We start from the raw sequence: 20,810 nt of genomic DNA, 5'->3' as shown, positions 1-20,810 counted from the left end.
TCAATAAGAGTGAAATGTTATAAATGTTATAAAGTAGTCTGCAGAATCTGGTTTGTTTTGTTTTGTTTATTTACACGTATGGGAAACTTTAAAAAAGTAAAAAAAAAAAAAATAATAATAAAAAAAAAAGCATAATAAAATGAACAGGAGAATGTGAAGAATTGCCTAAAAAGCCTCAAGGGGCTTGAAAAGTAGCACCCCACAGGCAGCATATCGCTGGAGGTAAACAGAGTTGTTGTTGAAAGATGGGTGCCTCCATGACCTTGAGTCCTTTTGTTGGGAGAGGGTGCTGAGCACAGACTTGTTAACACTGACCTCCTTCATGGACTTTGCTTTACTAGGGGTGCCATCTTTTGACCCTATCTGTTGATGTTATTCACTGTGATGTGATTCTGTTTCTTGATGAAAATGAGATTTAGTACTTGCAGTTTAGATTATAAAATTAGAAGCTAATACCACAATTTTCACATTCGCAGTAGTTTTGTATACAGCCATTTATAAATGGTCAAACTCCCGGTGACTGATAAGTTTCTTAGGTCAAGTATGACTTCCTAATTAACATTATAAAAGTTGGTTGTTGACATTGATATGTGGTGATAAGACGTGTGGGTCAGACTACTCTTTTCATGTCAGTTCATATCATGTAGAGCATAATAAAAAAGTTCACAAAGTCCACAGCATGTGCCTGATTCTTATAATTACTAGATTATGGTAACAGGAACACCACAATGGACCATCTGGCTGGTAAGAGGAACAGAAATGAAAGCACAAAACAAACCAGGTACTCACCTCTGGGCAATAATGTTTATTTATTTATTGCAAAATTGCTACTTTAAAGTACACACTTGCAGGGTATACATGTGCACTGAGTTAGTTAATTCCCCTAAACAAGTTGCCAGTGTTTCCTTCTTATATCCCTTACAGATGAATCCAAAGTATGAAACAACTGAAATTGCACAGGCAAATTAGTGGACTGTAGAAATAAATTTGATTGAGAAGAAAGGGACCGCCCCTTGTGTACTTTTGCTGAATGTTTAAACAGATTAGAAAAAGTGGAATGCATCCAAACCAGGCTAGCCGAATTCATTTGTTAAAACCTAAGTACGGATGGCAGAGTGGACAGAATGTGGGTGACAAGGTGAGTAGGACATGGTGTTGTCTATGGTTATGGTTGCTGTGTGAGACCACATTAATCTATAATCAGAAGTTAAAATATTTATTAAAAAAAATTAAACAATAATTATTATTCTCTTAAAAACAGCAATTATTCTTTTCATTTAATTCTGAAAAGATATGTAATATGACCTACAAAAACAAAACAAACAAACAAACAAAACAGAACAAAACAAAAAATAAAACATCATGTGCAATCAATGGCATACTCTTCCCTCTGAAGTGATGGTCATGCAGATGACCACATAGCACAGGAGCGACATTCTCCTCCTTTACTCCCACCGTAGTTTGCAGTCGGCTTAGTTCTTGACAAGGCTGAACAGTACACCAGAGACCGGGATGCTGCATTCAGTAGTGTTTTGGTAGTGGTTGACAACGTCCACGCACTTTGTGACCAATTCCCCGCACAGCCTCTCAAAGCTGTCCTTTTCCATCCAGATGCAGCAGAACTGTAGTTGAGTTGTTTTCCCTAGCCCAGCAGAGGTCGCCGAGGAGTCACTGTGGCTACTGTCTCTGCTCCTCCTGCAGCTTCCACCCTCACTGCTATGACACCTGCTCCACCGGCCTCATCTGCACATCTCCGATCTGACCACAGAGACATCAACACACAAATGATCAATACGCTTAAATGCTGATGATATCGACTGCTTTGAATCAAGCTATACAGAAACTTGAGAGGCAGAATAACAAGATTTACAGACAGATAAACAAATACCTGGACATGGGGAGGGGCACTAAGCACATATGTGACTGCGCTGGCTATGTCTTCTGCTTTCAGACACTGAAATCACAGAAAGCAGTGATTAAAAACATGCTCCCTCTTTTTATCATTATCATGTTTTTTTAACAGCTGGTGAAATGCAACTATCACTCTGAGTCAAATGCACACTGACTTACTTTTATACTCTCATACACTGCAGCCGCTTTCTCTGGATCACTGTTGTGGTGCCGGAAAGCAAACTCAGTCTCTACTATTCCAGGGGATATACACTGCAATGAGGGAAGAAGTCACCAGGCAAATGTAATATCTGGGTTTACATATAAAAACATGCACAGACAAGGACCCCCTTTTCCTGTGGATCTTCCAAAAATCGAGTAAGATTTTTGTTTTGTTTACAGGCTGGAGGAGCTTGTATTCTCTATATATGACTAGATCATTATATCTGAGCATCTAAGCAATTTTTTTTTGTTCATTTACATCCATTGTTTGTTGCACTCAATTCAGAAATGTTTAGCAAGGTCAGAGTTATTTTTGATAATCTTTACTATTATCTTCAAAGAAGTTCAGCTTTCATTCAACATGTGATCTGTGACATTTACTATTTACAGCTATCAGAGGTGAAAAAGATTCAGACACTTGAACAACACCGTACTCCAGAATTTTATGCGCAGTTTTGGTATATGCAAATGATATGAACACTGTCACCGATGCCACTGATCTGCGAAGCCTATGTGGCTTGGGTGGGAATAGGCCTTGTGTGATGGGATATGCCCCTGATAGCTGAGGACAGAGGAGGATATGTGCTCATGTTGAGGACTTACTGTGGCTCTGATGTGGGTATTTGCCTCTCGCAGTTCTTGCCTCAGCCCCTCAGTCAGTGCAGTCACAGCATATTTAGTGGCACAGTAGAAGTGCTCATCAGCACTTGGTACCATCCTGTGCCCACCCATGCTACAGCAAGAACAAGATGAGAGACAAAGATGAGCTAAAACTCACCTTGTAACATGGTTTGAACTTGACCTGACCTGATTTTTTTGTTGTTTTTCTTACATTTTCTATCTTACTGTTACCTGTTCTGGTGATCTGCACTAAGAACAGCCTCTGTCTGGGAAACTACTGTATATCACTCACTTGAGAAACATCAAATTAGCTTCCATATTCACTTTACTGAGTGCCTGAATGTCACATCAGGCTGAAACTACCTCTGATTGATTTTTCTGTCTTGAGCAAGACTGGTGGATTTATTTTTGGTTTAATCTATAAACCAATCTATTTCACCTTGCGTTTGGAGGCCAGTTACACAACCTACCTGTTAATATTGATGATCTGACCATCATCCACATTCCTCTCCTTCATTGATTTGTAGGCCTCACGGGTGCAGATAGCCAAGGCTAAGACATTCACCTGTCGAGGAAGCAAAGTTAGAAAACAGCAACTTTATCTTCCTCTGTACTATTTAATGTATATTGTAAACTGAGTAAAAGAATAGCAAGCTAATTGATACAGTACAACTTAATCAGTAGTCTGTCACAAACAAGAATAAGTTAGTTAATAAGTTATTTTCTGCAGAATATTTTTTACCTGCCCCCTCCTACAATGAACCTTTATCTATATCAGTACAAAACACAGTACACACAAAGGATATGTAGCAGAGGATATTCATATAATAACAAAGTATTCATAATAATAAAACTTGTATACAAGATTTTGATGCTTTGTGTGTTACCAAGTTAAATTCTGCAAGCAGAGACATGAGTATAAGGATAGAATTACAGACTTCCTTCCTCCTGCATGTACAGAGTATTTGTTGAAAATATTTTTTTGCAAACTCTTTGTGATTTAGTGCTGTGAGTCACATGATGACACACCATCAGTCCAACTGATTGATATGACTGGTTTACTGTGTCAGCCCATCTGAACCTTCTGTTCCTGTCCAGCTTGTGGCCTCTGAGCTCCCACAGTGACACCGAGAGACGGCAGGTTGAAGCCAAAGTGGTGGCAAGATAGGGGGAGGTGACTAAACAAGGTCAGTGTGCAGATTACACAGGCTAAAAATACATTGCCGTACACATTCATGTGGGCTGCCATGACAACAGATGGGCAAGTGTTAGAAATGCTGCTCTCTGGAGTCACAGACTTTTGAGGAAGGGCTCTTGAATGGTCAAAAGCTCCATGAATCAAACTGTAAAGAGAAGTCCCAACAAGGAAAATGGTGATGGCTTTCATGAGTGGGCCTCTGTGCCGGGCCAGGGCCTCTCCTCAGAGCCAATGAAGCAGCTTCTGTGGGTGGGAGTACACTAGAATGTGTGAATGTGTGTGTGCACGAGCATGCGTGCACGCGCACACACACACACACACACACACACACACACACACACACACACATTGTGTCCACACATTTAAACACTTATATGGGCTGCCTTAATGCCTGCCCACAATAACATATGTTCTACAAACATAGGACTTCCTGTCGTCCTGGGCAGCCATTTCAGCTCCTCCCTGTGGCTCTGTGTTTTGAGCGGGATTTTTCTTTTCTAACCAGCTTCGGCTTTTCATGTCAATATAAATGCAGTTAGCTAAACAGGCTAAAAGCAGAGACACACCAAAAGTGACACACCAAGAATTGCCTGTTCTAATTCTTGTCACACATTTGCATCATATGACATCTTTTCACAAATGGCAGTGTTCATTTATTATAAAAACACTAAAATGCTTGCAGAACTACATGTTAATGAAAAATAGACAAACATCTAACTGGAACAGATTAGCTAATTAAACAAGTTTGATGCTAAATTATGAAAAGGTAAGGAGATAAATAAATTGATAGATTTGGTTCAAAGTACCTCTATTTCCACTGGGAACTATTAGGTCTTCTATGGCTAGTCATGTAAAAAGCTTATTCTGAACAGCTCTTCGAATGCCAAGTTCCCCTGTAACTATTTTCATCATGCGCGTTAATATGTTTGTGTGTCCGTGATCCACCCACATCAATCATGTTCCTCCAGCCTTCTGTCTTGCCACTGAGCAGGGGCTCATTGTGGGCCAGTCCGGCGTTGTTGATGCACACGTCCACCCCCTGGTGCAGCGTCTTGATGGCCGAGAACATGGACAGGATCTCCTCCTCGTTGGACAGATCACATTTATAAGGGATCAGTGTGCCGCTGTAGCCTGCGCTCTGACACTCTGCTGCCAGCTTCTGGAAACACAAAGACAATGGAGCAAATTTGACCAATTGTGTCTTAAAGGACATTAAACAAAACAATAGTATGACATTCTCGACTGAAAGTTGGTTATTATCAAGAATGAAACACTGTTACGTAAGAGCTAGTACAGACTGACTAGCAGTACCACTATTTACTCATAGCACCACAATACACACCCTACCCACTCATCTGCTGAGGAAGCTGTGAGGCATGCAGCCATAAAATCAATATTATATCAGAGGAGGGCCAGAGGTAACTTGGTCAGCAATAGTGCAGCCAAAGCCACAGCTCTAGTCAGAACAGGTTGTTTAAACTGGAAAAAAACAAGAAACATTCACTGAGTATTTAATATCCTGTCACAGTTGAAACCATGAGCCTGGATATGAGATGCCTCTGCCTTAGGGATGCGGCTGGGCTGAGCTCGCTGCAGGCGAACAGGAAGGCCAAGCCCCAACCAGGTCAGCTGGCTGTCCAGGACTATGGGGTTTGATGCAACTTGACACAGATCCCCCTGCCAGGCACAGCTGCACCAATCACATGACGGCTCACGCTGGATGCCAGCGAGACAGGGAGGGGAGGTGGGTGATAAGGGTGGGGTCGGTAGCAGCAGCAGTGCCACTGGCAGGCAGAGATGATGCACAGCACTGTGTGACACTCCGCCTGAGTGAGCTTCTGCAGCCAAAGGGAGTTGTCTACATTTACTAACTGGACTGCATAGGCTCATAGGAGGAAATGTCCACCCTATAAACCTTAACACTGCACTGTTATTTTGTTGCAGGTGTATTTGTATTTTCATTCATGTCTCTTATTCCCATTAATATCTGGCTGAATGCACATGATGAGGCGTCACGACACAATATTTACAGCACAATCACAGTCGAATTTGATGGCAGATTATTATTTTTTTTTTACAGCTACTAAAAATATCAACAATAAACATCAGGTTTTGGTGCCAGTCTCTCCAAATCAGAAAACAAGGGCTTCTTTATAAATTTCACCTTTTTGAACCAACATTCAATTGATTATACAGGGAGAAATCTATCGTATATGAGGCAGAGATACCAGTTTCTCCACTGACAACAGCCTCAAGACTAGAATGCAGCACAAGACATGCTGTGATATGAATAAAGGGCGCAGCAGTGGTCATAGACGTGCCCCAGTGAGCTACCTTTGACTAAAAGCAAAATAAATTCACTCCAGGAAATGCAGGGAAGCACTAACTGAAATAGAAATGAACAAGGCAGGTTGAAGAATGGCAGATACACCAAAAAAGTAAATTACAAGACTTCATCATAAAATAACTGCTAGAATACAGTGAGTAAATGTGAGTGTATTTTTCCAATAAGCCCTGGAACAGGCAACAACACAGAATCAGATTTACACAAACTGCACACCAACCAATATTTTTTAGGGTTTACAATCTTGTAGTTAGCCTAAGGCAGAGTTCACTGAATTCTGTTGTTTTTTTTTTGTTTTGTTTTTTAGCTGCCTTCTGTATTACTACTTTTTTGTGATCCCGAGTTTATGACAAAAACAAAACAAACAGACTGAAAATCCAGACAGTAGTGTCAGGAAAGAAGAAGAAGTAGTTGTTACTCAAACCATAATGAGTCACAGTGGCTATGTTATGGGAGTTTTAGTTTAGTGTGTGACAGCTGGATACCTCTAGTTCTACTAGTTTATTGTGGCAGCTATTGCAGCTGGTTATTTGGAAAAGAGTGTATATTATTGTGCCACCTGCTTTCCTGTATTAGTATGTGGTTGGGGGGGTGTGCTTTGTCTACAAAAAAAAAAAAAAAAAAATCTACAAAAAATGAATATAAAGAACACAACCACACTCTGAGTGTCCAGAACTTCAAGCTTTTCATCTAAGCCGTTTAACTTGGATTATCCACAGAGAAGGTATTACTGGAATAAAGCTGTCACAACATTCAAATGCTTGAAGCACTGCTTGGCTGAAACGGAAATTGATAATCTCGTACAGACATCCCACCAGCAGATAGGCAAACTACCTCCTTCAGGCCACTGTCTTATTTGAGAGGGTCAGGGGTCACTGGTCTGCATGGCTGCAGAAACACCTTGTATCTGAACTGCATTTAAACTGGTGCTTTTTAATCCACGCCTGCCTAATTCCCTGAAGAGATTGGCATGGAAATCGACTGTCAGGGAGGGAGGGGCTGGGCAGCAGTGCCGCAGGGCAGAAGCCAGGTAGGTGGGGCAGGAGAAAGGCTTTCCTTGTCTCACGGAGGAACTGAACATAAAGGGGGAAAGCAGGCAATTTTTTGTGATGATAGGTAAGAGTGATGTCAGAGTGTGAGCAGCAGGGCAGAAAACATTATGACTGCCTATGATCCAGGTCCAATTACAGGAAGTCTCAGGCTGTGAATCTGTATGTGGACATGTGGGTGGGTTAATGTTGGCACCAGCTATAAGTGCATGCCTCCTCTTGCTGCCGATGCCTGCAGCAATGTCACTGTGCCATGCTGTCCCACTGACAGACACACAGGCCTGAAAACGTAACAGCAGTAAACACAGGCCAATCCATTTCTGCACATGGGTTCATTCAATACAGTCAGCATTAAAACTGAGTACCTGCAAAACTGGGTTCATAAAAAGGCCATAAGAATAAACAAGCAATTTCACAACAAAATATAGCTGAAATGTGTGGAAAAAAGGAGCAAAACAAACAAGTAAAAAAAAATGTGAACTATGTCAGATGATTTCTTGCTATAAAAATAATGGGTTACGTTTCAAATGTATTTTTTTATTTTCAATTTCTACTGTGCTTAGAAAACTAGAATTAACCAACAAATTGATTTAGAGCTTTTGGAATAGGAAAATGATTCAAACTAATGCTCACTGCTTTGCTTAATATTCTTGTATTTAGTGTGGATGTTTTTATATGTTGAAGCAGTATGGATCCAACAGTAACTAGCACTAACTAGCTTAGCATTACACTAGTTGAAACTGAAGCACGCTTTTCTGGTCGAAGTTAAAATAAATTGATTACTTTGATAACACATATAATGCATCCACCCTGTGATATTTCTAATGTTACAGTTTAACATACTTAAAAAAGATGAAATTATTGGCATATGGGAACCAGAAACCCCTTTTTTTGGCACTGGATGTGCCCTAGAAGCTCAAGCCATTTTGGTGGTCTATTACTTATATTTCAAACCTTATATAAAGCCTTGATTTTAGATAACTTAAGATACTCCTAACACTTTTTAGACACTCAGTAAAATCATAATGAAACATTGTGGTCTATACGTCCTCCATCTATCACTATCTAGCCAGAGTGATAAAACATATAGACTGTATAATAATCTCAATGCCAGATTTGTACTCAGTAGCTGCTGCCCAGGGGCAACACAAATAAAACTGAAGCCCAGTGCGATCAGGGCAAGATGCATGTACTGTTGTGCACAGGACCAATTATGTCCAGACACCCCGCAGACAGCATCAGGACCCAGTAACACCAAGTGGACATAACTCACAACATTACATAACCCTTTATCTTTGAATGCACTCTGAGCAACTTCATTTATTTCTTCTCTTTCTCTCACCATCTTGGTGTTGTCTGGCCAACTTTTACATTTCTCTCATCGCAATCAGTCACTTACTGTATGATCATGAAAAATTTGCCAACACCCACACCCACCTACTACTCCTAATGCAGGATTACTGACTGGTATTTCCAGAAAACCTTTGATAAGCTCGATATTGAAAGATAAAGATTCATAAGACAAATGGTGTGATTACAGGTCATAAATGTTTCACATGTGATAATGTGTAATGAGTAATGGATGTACACACACCCATACACCAGTCAGATGCATTTGTGCAGGCCTGCACAGTCATATTCATGCCCTGTAACCCCTGCAGGGGTCTGTTATGTAAGGTCAACAATGCAGGAGATGTCACTGTCCCACGCCACGCTCATCAATCATTCACCCACTCATGTGGAAATGGCATAAGTGGCCCAGCAGAACAAGTCCCTAATGAATGGGAGAGATAAAAATAAAGATGGCAAAGCGCTAAAGGCTGATGAGCTTTAACGGGTCTGCTTGCATTGAGCCAGATCAATGGCACATGGCAGCAGCCATGAGCAGGGAGAGCTCTGAAATTAGATTTGTCTCAGGTTCACTCAGGAGGTCTCGCAGAAAAAAGGATTGCCTTATAGAGCAGGCCAATGTGCCTCCTCTTGTTCACTGAGAAGTCTACGTTCTGATGTGCTGTTAAGACTCAAAAAACTCCCACAGGATCACAATCTATTTAAGTATTCAGCCAGTATACCTCCACTACCCCCACCATTCTTCATCCGTACTGTCCCATCTCTTAAGTACCTGTGACACAAAATGCAATTTTGCCTGTCATAATCCATTTTCATCCTCATTACTGAGGCTGTTGTCCCGTGATCAAAAAAAAAAAAAAAGTGTGTAGAGGAGGATGGAAGAGGGGGGCAGAGAGCGAAAGTGAGGAAGAGACAGAAAACAAGAGAGAGAACAAAACAGATCAACCTAAAAATAAACACTATAAAAGATTACCAAATTCTTGTAGATTACTGTTATTATGTCTGCTATCTTCTATAAGAAGCTGGGAGAACAGCAGCACAGAAGCTAGTACGCTTGAGCAGCACTAATTTCAGTCAAAAAACCTGTTCTTTTCACCATTGAGGCCACAAAATATTAAAGGACAATGTGCTCCATAAATGAGCTCACATATAAAAGTCCTACTATCTTTGACAGTTCAATAACTAGCCTATCTGGAACATAAGTAACACCCACCCAAAGTCATAAAGACATAAAGCCGAAAACCAAGACTCTATTGTGTGGATCCATTAGAAAAAAATAATTAAAGACTGAAGCCCTGGACTAAAATGGTGTTTGTTTGACATCTTAGAGCTAAAATAAGCTTCATTTTTAATAGTAACATTAACCATATCTTGCTTTGAGCCTTGTAAGAGACTTTTTCATGATGCCAAAGAGCACATTTTCCAAGCACAAACAAAGAAGAATTTATCTGTGATGACCATATTGAGAGGGAAAACTTCATTGTGTTAAGGCCCATCACTCAGCTGAACTATAATTATGTGATATAACAGGAAAACTGCCTCTGAAAGCGTCTTTCTAGTTTTGCCCGAGCACTATCATACTGAGCTTAGGGTCAAAGATGACAGCAAGCTGTATAAAACGATTGCAGCTGGGTAGAAGTAACGATTGTGTGATTATCTCTACTACACACACTGAAACACTGCCACTAAAAGGTTTAAAGGTTGAAACAGGGGGTGGTTTTACGGCATTCCTCACAGGACAGTCTCATCAAGATAGGGAGATACCAAAAATAATTACTCTCTTGTTGATAGTAACCATGCTCAATGATGGATTTGGCCTTTTCCAGTCAATTCTGACCCTGAGCCTGGTACCACTTTGATATAACTTGGCAAGTATTTACTCTTTTACTGAGGTCTAATAAGTCTAAATGAGGCTATGTGCAGGACAAGTTAATTAGTAAGTAAGTAAGTAAGTCAGTAAGTCTTCCATGACAAGTGAAAGACAACTCATGTCTGGTGTGTGTAACCAAGCACAAATGAAAAAGCCTTTTATAACCCTGATGGGCAGAGGACAGAGCAGGCAGCCAGGTGTTGTATAACAGACTGGTGCAACCAGTGTGGTGGGATTTTATTTTCCCAAACAGAGCAATAAAGCCAAGGCAGAGATGGAGCTGAACTTTAGCATAAATAAGGGCACTGCAGGGAGTGCCCACATATGACATTTGTGTCACTATTACTTTGTCACTAGATTTATCACAGACAGAGACCATGATTCATATTTTCACACACATATCATATGATAAAAACAAGGTGGTCGTGTTCTGTCCTTGTGTTTATGGTAGTAATGTGATTGCTGGGAAAAAACACTGAGTGGTTAAGAGTCTATCAAGTGAAGCAGTATGCACCTCCTCCTCCTCCTCCTCCTCCTCATGTGATAGGTTGCTTCAGCACCTGACGCTGGCCATCAGCACAACAACTCTGCTCTCATCACAGGCCTCAGGGTGGCCCACATGTCAGGGACAAGCCAAATCTTAATGCATCTGGAGTTTACACTAACCTGTGCCCAGAACAGACAATGGCAGCCCCATGGAGACGGCGGTGTTTCTAGACACCCAAAGTAAAAACCTTTCAAACTGGGCCACGTCTATTCAATACAGACGTTTGGAATAGGCCTAAAATATCCAATATCAAACAGGCACCCAGCAACAAATCCAATTTGGCTCCTGTAACAGAGAGCAATCCAATTTGCACTCTTTCCCCTCAGCCCCCCCATTTTAATGAAATCACAAATTTGGTGAACTCTTGTGTTTGTGATGCTGCCTCAGTCAGCATTTAACCTGCATAGCTCACTCTTCTCTCTCTGCTACTGATATACATTTCATAATATTGGCCGTTCTTGGCCCATTGCCTCAGTTGCACTTATGTAGTGCTTACACCTCCTTCATGCTATGCTCGTCCTCTGCACATTAGGCCTCCCAATGCAGACACACAAACACGCACACACACACATCTTAGGCTTCAACAGAGCAGAGCTTTCCAACAAGTACTCAACTGGACAGGATAGGACAGGACAGGACAGGAAGCACCCCGCCCCTCACTGCTTTATAGTCGAGCAGGAGGCCCGGGAGGGAATGTCAGTGCCAGTAAACCTTACACCTTGAAAGATGATAAGCACAGGGAGGACAGCGCAGTGGTGGTGCAAGGGAAAAGGCTCACAGGGGTCGCTGAGCTGTCTAGGCTGATCAGACTGTTACTGAAAAAGACTCAGGTGACCTAGCATAATGTAACGCTTACAGATTAAAACAATCCTAAAATAAAACCATAAAATAGACTTAAAATAATACTGGCAAGAACTGTAATTGATAAAGGAATGCAGAAGTATAGCATAGCAGACCGAAGTGATTGCACTGCATGAAATTTGGTCCAATTTGGTAATTATCCATCAAAAGCAGCAAAGAAAGCGTATAATAACATATCCTAACAGATAAGAGAACACAAACATTGTCCTGATGGCTGTGCTCACAATTCATACTGTTAAGTAATACGGTTTTGAGGATAAAGTTAAAAGTTACAAAACAAAGATCCAGTGCCGTATAAAACATTATTTCATCAATACTGCATTTGCATGGGATACGATGGCAACCTGCTCTTTCAGTCACTGGTGCATAACTACACCCTGTACTTGAAATGTATATATGTAACGATGGGAGAAAGTGGTTGTTTAAATCTAACATGACATCACAGCATTGAGCTGTTTTTTTTTTTTTTTTAACATAGAAAAATTTTTCTGAAAACACGATTTTTGCCCTCATTAAGGGAATAAGCTGCTCTACAGGGGTCTTGCTGTCCCAGGTGGGGTCAGACAAAGGTCATTGGGCACTGAATGCAGGAGAGCAGCTCAGCTTGGCCGCTCATTAAATTCAAATAGTAAAAGTAGGCAGTTACAGCAAGGTACTGAACACCTCTATGGTCTCAGACACAAATGAGGGCTGGGAAAAGACACTCAAGACAATTTTCTCTCTCTCAAATCCATTGATTAAGCATATAATACAAGTGTGGGACACGTAAAGACGAGTTTTAAAGCTAACCTGAAGCTGAAGTTTACGCAGTCTGTACACTTATAGGGTGATTTCATCAGCATTATCTATCCTTCCTTCCTAAATCTATGACTACATACCCATATGTAACTGATATCCTAAAAACAATATGGCTTCCTGTTGTGGAACATCTATTATATTAGGAAAGAGTGCTATTTGTTGTGTGGGTGTGAAATTTGCTGCTGGCAGGGGCAGAGTCTATGGGAACGTGATGGATTATTAGATGGATCCATGTTTCTGTCAGCTCACAGCTCAGGTGGAAAATGTCCAGTCAGTGGAAAAGCTTTCCGCATGGGTGAGACAAAAGCTTTGAGCTGAAGAAGTTGTGAGGTGACTGGATGAGCTCAGGAGAAAACCAGCATGCAAAATAAAAGACTGACTGTGCAGGTGCAGAGACAGCACTAATGTGAATTCTCTCATGGTGAACAACAACTGACACAACATAAAATGCACCATTAAAAGATGACTGGATTGTTTATTGAGATATTATTTGGTACATAGGTGTAGGCTAAGTGGGCTTCTGTTACACTGAAGGCTTTTGTAATTCTAATGTGAGAGAAGCCACACTTTCATTTCAAAACATCTTGTTCTATATCTTGAACATCACACACATAACAAATCCTGGTGGATGATTAAGACAGTAATCACGAATAATACAAAATAAGAAACTCCCCATTTTTAACTTGGTTTTCCATCCCTTTAAGACTTAAGGGGACAACAGGACAGAGCAAAACACAGTTATGTGAGAAAAAAAAACATGGAAATGAAGAGGGAAGAAGAAAACAAAGCAAGGCAGAGCATGTGACACACAGAAAGAGTACGGCTGTCCCTCTCTGACCCGACCCACTTCAGATCTTTGCTAGAGTGAAACCTATTCACTCTAAAGATTACGGGACTGGCTGGCCAGACACACACAACCTGGCTTTGGACGAGTAAATGGGGTCCACCATGGTTACAGCCTCTCAAAGTTACAATGGGTGGTGGGCAGCATTCAAAAGCTCACTGCGCCAAGTCTGCCACTGTGGGTATGTGAATGCAGAGTGAGAGACACTGAGTCACTTTACATGTGTCACCTCAGCCTCTGAAGCATGACTGAACAACTCTTCACCTCCTCCAGAACTGGCACCTAAATCGAGCCAGACAGCCAAGCGTCTGATACTAACTTTTTGGCACACCTGCCACCGGGCTTTGAATTTTAATTTAAAACCTCTAACTCTCTCATAAAATGGGTCCAAGTGTGTAATTCATCGAGAAGTGACTCACTACATAGGAATAACCTGTGGAGGCCAATCAAGAGCCTACACAAAGCCAGTGTTTGGCTTTGAAACAATTAGAATCAGAGAGGAGGTCAACAGGGTCAAAGTTTGAGAACAGCCATGAACCAAAGGCTCAGGCTAACCAAGGTATTCAAATGCTGTTGTCAAGAAACATGACCAGGCAGTGTGGTGGGTGACGCTTATTGATTTATCTGCCAAGGATAAACTTTAACAACAACTGGTATTTGCCAGGTATTAATTTCAGATCCCATGGACAGCATTACACATCGGTGTCTGACCGGGTCTGACCCAGTGAAGACCATCAGCATTATGAGCATGGATTAGAATAAAACCACCATGTATCTGTTACTCATCATCCTCGTTCATGTCTTCTGACAACTCTCAAACAATGAGATCAATACAGAGAGTTAAAATGATTAACTCTTAGAATGACTGCTTGAATCTCTTGCCTAAGAGAGACCAGTTACATTTTGGTGTAGCTGATCATTTCTGGGGCATTCTATATGCAGAAGCATTAAGCCATTCTGAAACGGATATGAATGTTGAACCAATGTGCACACTGAGCATTTAAGTTCATAATGCTATATGCTACTTTCCCTCTGTGTTCTCATAGCACAGGATCCCTCTTGTTTGAAACCCACAGGGCTATTTAGAACTACAAACTCACAAACCCTTTTGGCAAATTTATATCATATAAAATTGCAGCAGTGAAAGCTTTGAATTTCGATTGATGCCACCACTGTAATTAGACTGAAATGGCACTCACCAAATGTTATTTTCACTTCATTAATTCACTGGAGTGTAGGCCCTTATTGAATCCTTGCAGTGAGGATAGAGAAGTAATTATCTGCAGTAATTTGTACCTGGGATTCTTTAAATGAACTGCCTGCTTAAAGTGCTGACTGCCTACAGTGAAGGGATATGCTAAACAATAAAGAGGGTGCTTGGTGACCAGTGAAGGGTCACCAAACGAGACAGTGGCCTTTCATCTGGTCCTGGTTAACAGCCAAAGTCAAACCACAGAAGTCCACAGAAAAAGCTCATTTCTGATTAAATACTTTACACTTGCAAGAATCACACTTTGGTGCTTTATATATGGGCCTACATCATCACAAAATTCATTTTCTGTGAAGCATAAGAGGCTCAGACAACTCATTGATTTCCCCTCCCAGTTATGAGATCTGCCTCTCTTCCCTCGGGGCCAATAATGACAGCACAACCCTGTCACCAATCTCCTCTACACATTGCCTGGCCTGCAGATAATGCATGGGTGGAGACCGCTGTCCTATGGGAGAAATCTTTCCATCGAGGCCATGCAAAGATTACCGCCTGAATGAAAGCTTTTTCCTCAGGTCAAAAGGGGTTGCACAAGAGTTAACAAGAATCTCCGTTGCTGCTACTTGGATGCAGCCACCCCTTTTCCATTCCAGCACAGAGCCCATGGTGACCACACGTCTCCCTCCAGCTTGTTGTTGCCCCGCTGCCTACTCTACATTCTCACAGACAACAATCACTCCTGCTGCCGCCAAAACTCTCCACTCCACTTTCTCCATATTTTGTCTGACTGAAAATGTCCTGATTTTAAAACATAGAAGATTTGGATATGTACTTTTCATATCCAGCAATGGTGGTCTGCTATGATTGAGAATACTGTTTTTTGGGAAATGCTCATCCATACTCACTGCCTCATTTCCCAATGTAAAGAAATAAGCACTTAGGGGAAGTCAAGAACAATTGCTTAGTGATGGACACTTGCATCCCCCACTAAGAGCATGCCAGGTTTGGCACAACTACAGCAGGAACCCAGTGTACATGGCAGAGAGAGTACAATGCTGCCTTTGTCCCTTGGCTCACACACAGACAACTCTCTGAGGCCTCATACAAGAGACGAAGACTGTCCCAGAGAGCGTGAGTTGGAAACCTGTTGCTCCACAAAATCTGATATCCTTTCTATTTAGCCAAGTGAGGCAATGCTATGTTTTCATATGTGCCATAGTGCTACGGTAACCCTACTGCTGCTGTACTGGGTAGCAACTCTTAAAATTTTTAAAAACACAATAGGTTTTGTTTTGTGCAAGTAAAGAGTTTGAGGGCAGTGGCCTTGTTTGAGTCTTGCACAAGTCAAGGACAGGGACTGAAACAAGCTGGTGTAGTTAACGATTGACAGGAGAGGCCATGTGACCAGAGTATGAATGGAGGGAGGCAAAATCAATTGCGCAAGTTATTGTATCTGCCTACATGTATAGACATGGGTGTGTGTTATTAAGGTGGAAGAAAACCTGACAGCATGCCTAACACAAGACATAACACAAGTATGGAAACATGGAATTTATTCTGTGTCACTTGAAAGAAAAACTTTCTAACGAGCTGACTTACATGTTTGTCAGACCGACCGCACTAGGACAGTTTCTGAATATGATGTAGCCTAAAAACCACTGCCATTTTTTGCCTTAGCTAGTCTAAATGATAGTGCTTTATTAAGCTTTCTTTAACTTCCAGAAACTGGAGAGGATTCCTAAACTCCAGAATAATAATCATAATATAATACTAAATAAATTTAAATGTGATGCCCTTCAACAAGTATTTTGGGGACCTCACAGACGTACAATTTGTTTCTGCAATCTGTAACCAAAGCAGCAGTAAAATTAGGTAGAACAGCCCCAGTATACTGCTTTGTCTTTTATGTTGTTACCAATCCAGATCCGATAGTATCTTATATCAAAAGTTCAGAAACAGTTAATAGGAGTTTGACCTAGTTACAACTTTAAGTACACTTACATGAACATGGGCAAAGTCCTCAAAGAGCTCTGTCTGGGCTTTATGGGGAACAACATTAACAGAGCCATAGAACAATACCAAGTGAATGAGCATCCTACATTTTGGAAGCACCACTGCATGGATGTGTGAAATCTGCAGTACCAAACCAGCTACCTTGTTCAACACATTTCAGCATTGGAAAGGTAGCGGCTACGTGGCCAATAAATATGCTTGTATTGCTGGGACAACAGAGGCTAACTTTGAATATGTGGTTTTAGAGGTTACCTGGCTTCACCACCATCTCCATCACTCCCTGAAACAGGATAGGTGAGTGTGAGAACTGCTGAGAGTGTAATTCAAGATGGTTGTTCTGCCATGGTGGCTTAAGTGCACTGAAAAGAAGAGCTGGGCTGATAGTGGATTTTTGGGGCTGATACTGATAATAGGGAGTAAAAACATTCCAATATCGATACATTGGCCGGTATACAGATAAACACGTTTTTGCCATGATCCTTTAAATGTGGTGATCAAACACTTGTGACAAGGTATATAACGGAGACAGGATATTTTACAGTTTAACAATAAAATGACATCAGAGTACTGATGTCACATGAACTTCACTGGTAATTTATTAATTCCAAATATCTATAAATACAAAACAAACACAATTACACATATATATACTACACACACAAACACACGCACATTTGTCGATGCAACGATTAGTCGAATAATCATTTAGTTGCCAACTATGATTTTTTTTTTTCAAATTTTTCCAACCATCCTTTTCTGCATTATGTTCTGTTTAAAAAAAAAGTCATATGGGGAGAGAGCGAGCACCATGTACCAGGGCTTTGTCCCGATTGCAGCGACCGGGGTTCAAATCCGACCTCAGGTCCGTTGCTGCATGTCATCCCCTCTCTCTCCCCTGCCTTTCCTGTCTATCTCCACTGTGACTGTCAAATAAAGCAGAAAATGCCAAAAAAAAAAAAAAAAAAAAAAAAAGTCATATTGGCGCATATCGGACAACATATACACCAATACTGATATATATCTGTGACAGGCCAATATCGGCTGACAAATATATTAGTCGGACTCTACTGAAAATTCACTAGCATTTGGCAAATGGATTGTGTGACTGTCACACCCTAAATTTAGCCCATTGTGATCATTCTGTCTTACCAAGGCGATGTAACACATGTTTTCTGCTACATTTAAGAAGTGACATGTGCACCCCTGAGCCGCATCTAAAAATAAGATGCTCATATCGCACCAAAGCATATGCCACCATTGTGTAGTGGCTCAGAGTAATGCACCTCTCTTCACCGTCATGTCACATTTTGCCGCCTGAAAGATGGCCATGCTTGCTGACAGCTGTCTGATTTACAGGCCTTTGCTCTTCAACGCCTCTAAATCCTGCCTAGTCCATTTACACCTGCAGTCACTGTAATACACACAGACTAGTATACATCTTCTTGTTCAAATTTTCCACAGGTAAAGGCTTATTAGACGTATTTAGTGCATTAGTGGGACTGAAATATTGTTGGATTAACCTACTTAAACTTGATTTTGATATAGAGAGTGTCCTAATGGCTCTGTGGGCTAGAGCATGTTCTGTCTAACTGAGACATCATGAATTTATATCTGCCACATGCCACCTAAACTTTAATAAAAGTAACTGAAAAAATAAATAAACAAACAATGACAGCAGCTTGCTTATTCGGTCCTCAGATTCAGCGTCTTGGGAGGAGAACATGTGTGAGGAGTAACAGCTTTCGCAGAGCGTACATTCAAAATTGAGCCCATGGATTTTAAATGAGATTTTCCACTAAGCACAGGGATGTGTTGGCTTTAACGGGAGTATCCTGAGATAATGAGCAGCTAAGGGGCAGGAGAAGCCTAGAGATTAGAAAAGGGAACCTGTGACTGCTGCTTCATAACCGCCAAACTACTGGGAAATACTGCCTGGTTTTAATATCTTTACAATAGCTGGAGATGAAATAGTCAGTTAAGACGACAGGTCCACTATCAAATGGGTGAAGCTTTTAAAATGGCAGTAATCAGACTCCTCTCTGTTTTGCAGCACAGAATATCATATATATGCCTACGGGAAAGAGCAGAGACAAAAAAGGGCATGGACTTAATCATGTGAATAAAATGCTGATGTAGGGTACTGCATATTCCCTGTGGAGACAAGATATATGGATAGGACCTGTTTACTACCAGAGATGGAAAAATCAAGGTGTCTCTCTGGATCACCTGAGGAAGATGAACTCCAGCAGAGAATGTGTTGTTACTGCATAAACCCGTGTAAAAAATGCATTGGTTCATTCAAAAATCAAATAAATCTGACACAAATATAAACCGAGAACACTGGGGTGAAGGTAAAAGCTTTCAGTGTTAACCTTTAACAGGTCAAATTTGATTTCATATTTAGTTTTCCTTTCCATGGATTCAGGTTCAGCTTCCGGGGACTCACTTGCCTGCTTAAGGGGACTTTTATTCCCTAAGTGTCGACTGGAAGGAAAATCGCTTAAAAAAAAAAAAAAAAAAAACGCGTTTCGTTACACATACAACAACAGCGTTTCTTGATTTAATAACAGGCGTGCTGCAGGTTAATGTTATTTGTCTTAAGCTGAGGAGTTTTTGGCTAGCTAGGCTACGTCACGGCTAATTTACAGCTGAAGTTGTGCAGCTAATGTTAGCTACCGGTAAATTATGTTAGCTAGCGTTAGTTACAGTTGCGCTGAATGTGAGGAGGAGCTCGTCTGGTATTTCACGGCACTTGTGGTTTTAAATTACTTTACATGGCTCACCTCTATCTTGTCGACATTCCTGGCACAGCCGACAACCCTCATGCCTTGCTGGACCAGTGCCCGGGCTACAGCCGCTCCAATCCCGACCGAGGCTCCGGTCACCAGGGCCACTCTGCCTTTCCACCGCTCCATCTCCAGGCTGCTTGGTTTCTTCACCGCTCCCAAGTGGACGTCCCTCCTCGGCTCTACCTGTGTTATCTGCTCCGTTGAGGTTGTCACACTTCACTTTACCGTCTGTCTGTCTGTCTGTCTGTCTGTCTGTCTGTCTTGTGGTTAATGTGGTGCGGGACACAGCGCCTACTGCCTGCTCGCCCGGTCTGTGCAGCATCCAGGAAAACAGCAGCGAGGAAAACACCACGCGCTCCTCGGCATGAAATATTAATGGCAACCTTGGCGTTTGCAAATTATTTGGTTCATAACACCTCCTACTTGTATTTTTTGAGCCCTGCAGCCTGCGACCAAAGAAACCCTGCCTAGAGAGCTCCTCATGTTTGGGCATGTACCGCCACCTACTGGTCAAAAGTGAAATAACATCAGTCAGTGTTTAGTACAGACTGTATCCCGTCCCTGTTATATCACATTTTGACAACTCTCGAAAAAAAAAAAAAAATACATATTGGATAATGGCGGTAGTCTTTTATATGTGTGAATACCAAGCTTTACTGGTATTAGCAGTGATGGTCATGGTAAATAAAAAGGTGGGTAAACTATATGAGCTCAACTTGGTATGGTGGTCAGCACAAGGCCAATGACCAGAAATATGGACATAAAGAAATTTTCAGGAAAGTATATATTTATGTGCTGTTTTTCTCTTACATGACCCTGTCTTCATGTAACTTCCAACAGTATGATACTGCATAAAATGTATTCTGAGTCACATTTATGTCAGAACCTTATCTAAGAACCTAAAACTTTATTTTATTTTTCAAAAACAATGATGGGAAAGAATCTGTATATCCATGTCCTGACTACATCCTTGACATTTGCCTTTAAGAGGAGCCATGTGTATTTCTGAAACAAAAGCTGAGATGTAATTATAGAGTGGGAACAAATGGATGAGACTACATAGTCATCATATATCTATATACTGTTAACTGTTCAGTACAATTTATCAGGAAATACTCCTAACTGGCCAAAACTTTGAAATAGTGCACAAAACGAGCATATCAAAATTTAGATATTTCTGTAACTTCCAAAATGTTTCCATGAG

General features: G+C 41.2%; 1 protein-coding gene across 1 annotated transcript; it reads right to left on the bottom strand.

Moving 5' to 3' along the window:
• Positions 1 to 790: 790 nt before the first annotated feature.
• Positions 791 to 20,097, bottom strand: dhrs11a (dehydrogenase/reductase 11a). Its single transcript, XM_030069436.1, has 7 exons — positions 19,601 to 20,097; positions 4,881 to 5,090; positions 3,204 to 3,298; positions 2,716 to 2,845; positions 2,071 to 2,163; positions 1,889 to 1,954; positions 791 to 1,758 (listed from the first exon to the last, which is right to left on the bottom strand). The coding sequence occupies exons 1-7, from the start codon at positions 19,730 to 19,732 to the stop codon at positions 1,717 to 1,719; spliced, it is 768 nt and encodes a 255-aa protein (XP_029925296.1). The 5' UTR covers positions 19,733 to 20,097; the 3' UTR covers positions 791 to 1,716.
• Between the last annotated feature and the right edge of the window lie 713 nt (positions 20,098 to 20,810).

The sequence above is a fragment of the Myripristis murdjan genome, chromosome 14 (assembly GCF_902150065.1).
Source record: "Myripristis murdjan chromosome 14, fMyrMur1.1, whole genome shotgun sequence".
NCBI classification, from domain to species: domain Eukaryota; kingdom Metazoa; phylum Chordata; class Actinopteri; order Holocentriformes; family Holocentridae; genus Myripristis; species Myripristis murdjan.
Note: the sequence above shows the minus strand (reverse complement) of the source record. Positions and strands in the feature narration are given on the sequence as shown.